Source organism: Haliotis cracherodii, unplaced genomic scaffold (assembly GCF_022045235.1).
Source record: "Haliotis cracherodii isolate W230 unplaced genomic scaffold, xgHalCrac1.p SCAF_21, whole genome shotgun sequence".
Classification (NCBI taxonomy): Eukaryota; Metazoa; Mollusca; class Gastropoda; order Lepetellida; family Haliotidae; genus Haliotis; species Haliotis cracherodii.
The window spans coordinates 11,147,217-11,153,939 of record NW_027266277.1 but is presented as its reverse complement, the minus strand read 5'-3'; the positions used below and the strand labels follow the sequence as shown (position 1 = coordinate 11,153,939).

The following is a 6,723-nucleotide window of genomic DNA, read 5'->3' as shown; positions in this document are numbered from 1 at the left end:
TGCCGTGCCAAAAAAAGTATTCACCCATGTTTTATGGTGGCTAAAAATGAACCAAGCAAGAAACAGTTATTCGATGGTGATGTATTTGATACGTGGACTTTACGTTGGTAGTGGTTCAGCGACTGCTCTCAGCCGAGTAAGGTTTTGATAACGTTTGGTCTTTTCCGAGACGTCGTCTTCATATCGTTAAAGAAGTTGTTACCCATTAATTGTGTACATGTCAATTTTGTTTTGAGGTACAATCTTGTATGTTTCTAAGGATTACTCCATTGTAATAGGACGTTGTTTGATCGGTGTTACATCATTTAAGGATTTCGTAAAGAGTTCAATGTCATACCGGAAGTAGTCTCGGTACTGGTTGGTGGAACGTAGGGAAATTGCATTCCACCAGTGACAGAAGTTATTTAGACGGCTCAAACGACAAGCATGGCATACTTGCGACCAACACGGTTGTCAATCCGAAAGGGCGTGAATAGCTGCAATGTTGCTGATGCAGCGTTAAATAATGACCTCCCACGTCTTGCATTGCACATTGTTGTACCGAGGTTTAAAACTCAATCACTCGTTCCCTGTATTTGCACTATAAAACTGGATAAAGTCCGGACGAGTACAAACACGTCGCTGTGTATGTGCACTGATCTTGAATGCGACGCTTAACCCCATTTCATCTCGACTAGAGCATTTTCATTTCAAACGATGTACATTATTATTATATTATCGCTGAAGAGTTTCGTTTAAAAATAATTTTGCGTCATACGACTCTTGTTCAGAAGTTGTTTGATCAAGGTTTCAACATTCAAGGCCTCAGTAAAGCACTCAAATGGTTTTATTGTATACATGTGGAGCACATTTCCAAATTTGACTCATATGTGACAAAAGTATTCCCCTTTTGACCATATGTTCCCGTGTATTTACTTCCCGTGAATACTTGACTTGAGTTTGCATGTGTTTGTGACGGGTGCCACCAGTGGAGCAGGATACGGTCACCTTTTAGCGAACACTTGGTATCATCACAATTTGAAGTGATTCATAAGAACATGCTCATGGTATAGTCGGGAGCGTTCATTTGAACACTTTTTAGTCAACGTATCTCGCGCGTGTTGGGTAAATATGATAGGTACGCATGAAACAGCCAAAAGGCCAAAGGCGTTTCAACTAGAATGAGACTAAGGAGCAAACGTTTGCTGCTGACAGTGTCTGACAGGAGATTCGTATAATATATTCTGGTTTGCCTAACGAAGGGTAGCTTCAAAGATAGGTGCTGACAGACACACAGTCAGAGAATCCTGGACAAGCTAAGGGATGCAACTTTGCACATTGACTTGCTGCTACGCCACTATATAGGCTATCTGTGCCCTCTCGAGGTACTGTAACAAATAGCAATTTCCTTTGCTTGAGACTCGACATTCCAAACGAGTTTTTATACATGAAACGTTAACGCAAGAGAAAAAACAGCATAGATGATCTGATGAAAAAGACTCCATTGGGATTAAAAAGCCAAAAAGCGGTGACAACTATATGAATGGATCACTGAAAATCAGTGATGACACCAGGTGTTCACGAAAAGAGAAAGCATGTCCTTCCCTACCGGTAACACCCACAACAATTTTCATAAAAAGTACATGCATACAGAAATCTATGAAAAAAACTGGATTGTCTGGATATAGCTTTAATATAAACGAGAGTGGCGTTGAATAACAAACAATTGATTTATTAACTAATCACCAGGTAGTCGGACTGAAGCATTGGTGGATATACCATCTTTTTGTTGCCCTACCCACTTCGGTCTAGCTGCCCTCCAGCCAGCATGTAGTTGTTTGCTGAGTTGAGCCACTATGGCGCTGTAGGCGGAATCATAAGCCAGGTTCTTGTTTTCCTCAGGATCCTGATAATGGTCATACAATTCCACACCGAACACTTGGGTCCAGTCTGGCCTGTACAGGGGTTGTGAGTTGAATTGGACCCACTCTGTGTATCTGTAGTGATCGGTGGTCATGCTGTAGCCCATTTGATCACCGTTGTTTTCATTCCTAGGGTACTGGGAGAACACGGCCTTCTTCCAGTTGGGACTTGCTGGGTTTGTTATTAGAGGTATCAAACTATTGCCTTCGGTGCAAAGAAGGACATTGGTAGAGTTTTCTGGACACAGGTCAAGAGCAGGAAGGCCTGCAGCTTCTACTAGAGTAGGAAACAGATCCACAAACTCGGTGAGTTCTTCCGTCACGATGCCGTTGTCAGTGAGACCCGGCACATGTACCATCATAGGGGCGTGGGTAGCGATTTCAAAGTCCGTATGTTTGCACCATTCACCGTGTTCACCAAGCTGCCAGCCGTGATCGCCCCAGAAGGAGATGATTGTGTTGTTGGCCAGTCCTTGGTTCTCCAGTTCCTTGACCACTCGTCCCAGCTCGTAGTCGGTGTAGCTGAGGGCGCTGTAATAGGCTCTCCTCAATTTGAGGATAACATCGTTAGGGAGTGTGGAGTTAATGTCTCCTGAAGCATTTAATTTCGCAATATCTACAAATTTCCCAAGCTCTGTTGTAATGTAATTAGACCATGCAATTTCTGGCATCTTATCAGGAGCATATGGGTTGGCTGGGAGACTGATAGACGACTCTGGGTACATGTCAAAGAACATCTGTGGTGCCACAAAGGCAAGATGGGGCTTATGGAAACCTTGTGCGATGAAGAAAGGACGTTCTCCAGATCTGGCTTGAGGGGCTGCCTCTCTGATCATTTTAATAGCAAAGTCAGCATTCTGGGTGTCTTGAAGGGAGTTGTTCTTTAGGAGATCCATCGGCACATTCATCCAGCTGACTGGCGCTTTATAATCATAAACAAACATATTGGCTTCCTTTCCGGACTCAAAATATGGGTCTGTCCAGGAGATCGGGTCGTTGTAATTGGATGCATGTCCAGGGTGAAATATCTTACCGGAACCAATGGTTCTGTAGCCGTTCTCCTTAAAATACTGAGGTATGGTGGTGAAGTTCCCTCCCACAACTCGCCAGTAAACCTGCAAATCATACACATGGGTAGTATCCGGTCTTCGTCCTGTGAGAAGAGATGATCTGCTCGGGGAACACACAGCCTGCTGAACATGGGCTCTCTTTAACAGAAGACTCCTTCGAGCCAGGGCGTCAAGGTTGGGTGAATGCATCGGAGGATGGACAGGACTCGGAAAGTCTTTTCCTTTAAAAATGGAGAGTTCCGGCCTCATGTCATCTGACACCAAAAACAGCACATTCATGCGAGCCAGGGCGGCAGTCACCACCAGCAGCAGAAGGGTCACCCTCAACATCATAACGTCTAAATCACACTGGCTTCCAGCTGACGAGAAGAGATTTATGTATCTTCTGGCCTGTGAACGTCGCAGCAGATTCTTATCAGTTGGTATGTGCGCTATGTCCTTGTTTGAATAAAGATAAAATACATCTCAACCCCTCAACACAGTCCAGCTTTAACAGAAGACTCGTCCGAACCAGAGCATTGGATGAATGCATCACACCAAACGTGACACATTCCTCTCAGCCTGAATGGCAGTCGATGCCTGTAAGAAAGACATCAGCTTTTGAGACATTTAGGTCAACTAAAGAATGGTTAAAAGAATTTCAATTTTGATAAACAAAATTGTAGGAACGTTTGGGAACACGCATCTGTCTTCTTTCCGTTATATCATGGCACAAAAACATTTCTTGTCAGACAAACAGGCCAGACAGTGTGATGTTAGGTACTAACTTGAACACACAGTCCATGTTGATATTCTATGAAATGTATTTCGGTTTTCAACAAATATAAAACGACAAAGCAAGAAATGACGCTGATGACACTAAAGTGTCTGTAAAATGAGTGAGCATGTCCTGCCCTACATGAAATGTCACATGTCCTGCCCGACAAAAAAATGCGAATATTTAGCTAAATAAACTGAAGATCAAAAGAAAGTTGACATGGAGTTTGATGAACTGTAAAAGATCCAAATGATGTTGATGCAATTGATACTGTGTATTCAATTCACTCGTTGTATATCATACAAAATGTCAAATGCATAATATTACAGTCAGCTGAACACCAATGGCTTTCAGTGTATATGCCTGGGGGTACCAAAAGTAAGTTTTCACAAAGTTCGTGACATAGGCTGTGGCCACTAAGTGGGTAGAAACATCAGCGGACACTAAGGTGGCATTGGGGCGACGTCATCAATACCGCGGATGACCTGCCATGGTAAGGATGCACGCCTCAAAGCACCGTCTCATGGAAGACGTCAAACGTCTGATGTTGCCAGAAATCCTGAAAGGTCCTGTAAGGTGTTTGGATGGTTGGGTCGTCTCCTTAGCTCTCTACCCAGAGGATCCCACCAGTGCTCGACGCAGGACGTGTATGGGGAATGTGAAGAAAGTCCTGCGTGAACCGGGGTGGTAGAGGGGGAATGTGTGGTGGGGCGGTGTCCTGGTGCAGCAGGATCCCCCTTGGTTGTCACTGCAGAAATGGCACCGGTACTCGTCTCACGACTTCGTCAACGTATCCTTGTGCATTGAAGTTGTCATGGATAACAACGAGCGGTGTCTTCTGGCGGAGACCACGAGACCACGACTTCCATGGGCACGGACATCTTGCATACAACCAGGAGCCATTCTTTTCCCGTCTGCATGGAATATGTTGAACCTGCTCTTATCGGTGAACATGACACGTTGCCATTCGCGCCGCTGCCAACGTCGTACACGTCGTACACCTCGAGCCCACCGTTGTTTGTCTTGCCGATGTTGTGGACAAAACACCTTCCCACGGAGTGATCTGTATGCCCTAAGGCCAACTGCACGCAGTTGTCTTCTCACTGTTCGGCGGCTGACACGGTGACCCAACGCCGGTTGCGTAGATGCAAGGTTCGCAGATATCTTCTGATGGAGTGAACTGCCGCTGGAATATTGCTCAGTGCGGCGTTAAACAACTAACGATCAAACAATCTAATTGAGTGGTTACACTTGGTCTGCCACTCCAAGGCATGTCAGTGGTGGCGCAAGTCCTTTTGTACCGTGTGATCAGTTTGCTGATGGTCTGACGTGAGCAACCGAGTGTTCTGGTAATCTGACCTTGTTGAGTCCGCACCATGGCCATACCAATGGCCCTCTCTCTCTGTTCTCCATTTGAACGTGGCATTTGTTCGGTATGTTTTTGGTTCATGTGATTGTGACTTTTATGCATGTACCTGCACAGATGCAGCACCGTAAAACCCGTTTACGGTACTTTTTGTCGCAGCACGTGCATCGACGCCTGTTTGGTCTTGGTTCTTCGGAAACGAGTGTGCTGCGTTTGGGGCAATTGTTTGTAGCATGTTACAAAGATTTGAACGCATGTATCTGTTTACTATTCATAATGTTAAAATGTAAACTTTCTTTTGATCTTCAGTTTATGTATATGATCTGGTAAGCGACGCTTTGATTGGTCGGATGAAAGGTCGTTCTGATGTGACCCGTAATGGGATGTCCTCAGATCTTGGTTTAGCAATAGCGAGAACTAAAATCTGATTTTAATGAGATTGGTTAAGAGAGTGGACATTTGCAATCGCTCAGTCTCTGTATTCTGTTATGGTGATAAGTGTTTTAACAATGAAAAGGGGCGGTGGGGTAGCGTAGTGGTTAAATATGTGAAGCTCTTTTCTGGTGCAACCCGCCGCTGTATATTGATTTTATAAACGAGAAACATGTCAAACCAATTACAAAACGTTATCAAAACGTTACTAGGCTGAAAATAGTCACCGAAACACAGGAAAAATCAAGGTGCATCACCATCGAATAACCATTTTTTGTTTGTTTCATTGTTTACCACTATCAAACAAGGGTGTGTACTTTCTTTTGCCTGGCAGTTTATTATATGTAATAATCACTCGCTTCTTCACTCACTCACTCAAAACTTATTGAAAGATGGGTGTATCTACTCCTTACTGATGAAGATATCGCCAAATATTATTATATATTAATTCTTCGGATTGTCATAAAAAAGGCCGGGACAAAGCCTATTTTGCCCTGAAGAATATTCAATGCTTGTCAGCATCCTACCCGTGAGTTAATTGCTTAACGTCTTCGATTTCTGTCATTTCAGGATCACCCCCCCCCACATCAAGCTGGCAAGCTCATTCCTCCCCTCATGCTCTTGCTCACTCACTCCCTCTCTCCCTTGCCATCCACTCGCTCCTTGACTGATGTTGGTTATAAAACCGATTTTAACAGTAACTTCTGATCTAACTTCTAATCACAGCGAATGACCACCTGATCCTGTTAGTAGCCTCTCACGACATACATGGGTTGCTGAAAACCCATAGAGAGCAACCGAACTAAAGAAAATGTACACATTTCAAGTAGAAATAGACCCATGAAGCTCCCGGGTAGATTAGGTCTTCACCAACCCATGCTTGCCGTAAAAGGCGACTAACGGGATCGGGCGGTCTGGCTTGCTGACTTGTTTGAAGCATGTCATCAATCCCAATTGCGTGGATCGATGCTCATGATACCACTCACTGGACTGTCTGGTCAAGACTCGATTTTTTACAGACCACAGTTATAGAGCTGGAATATTGCTGAGTGCGGCCTTAAACAACCAACCAACCAACCAAATAGAAATAGCCACACAATTACAAACGAAACACAACCCTAAAAAGTTTGCATTGTACTGAAAATAACCCGACACATTTTCATTGAAACCTGACATAAACTGAGGGCCAAAAGAAAC

At 44.2% G+C, this 6,723-nt stretch overlaps 1 protein-coding gene across 1 annotated transcript; it reads right to left on the bottom strand.

The window, feature by feature from the left end:
• Positions 1-1,662: 1,662 nt before the first annotated feature.
• On the bottom strand, positions 1,663-3,445 carry LOC139470887 (iduronate 2-sulfatase-like). Its single transcript, XM_071253211.1, has one exon. It carries the CDS (start codon positions 3,302-3,304, stop codon positions 1,718-1,720), a length of 1,587 nt encoding a protein of 528 aa, XP_071109312.1. The 5' UTR covers positions 3,305-3,445; the 3' UTR covers positions 1,663-1,717.
• Positions 3,446-6,723: the final 3,278 nt, after the last annotated feature.

Bases quoted from the DNA above. Each gene is read 5' to 3' on its own strand.
- LOC139470887 (XM_071253211.1), bottom strand. From the start codon at position 3,304: ATGATGTTGAGGGTGACCCTTCTGCTGCTGGTGGTGACTGCCGCCCTG.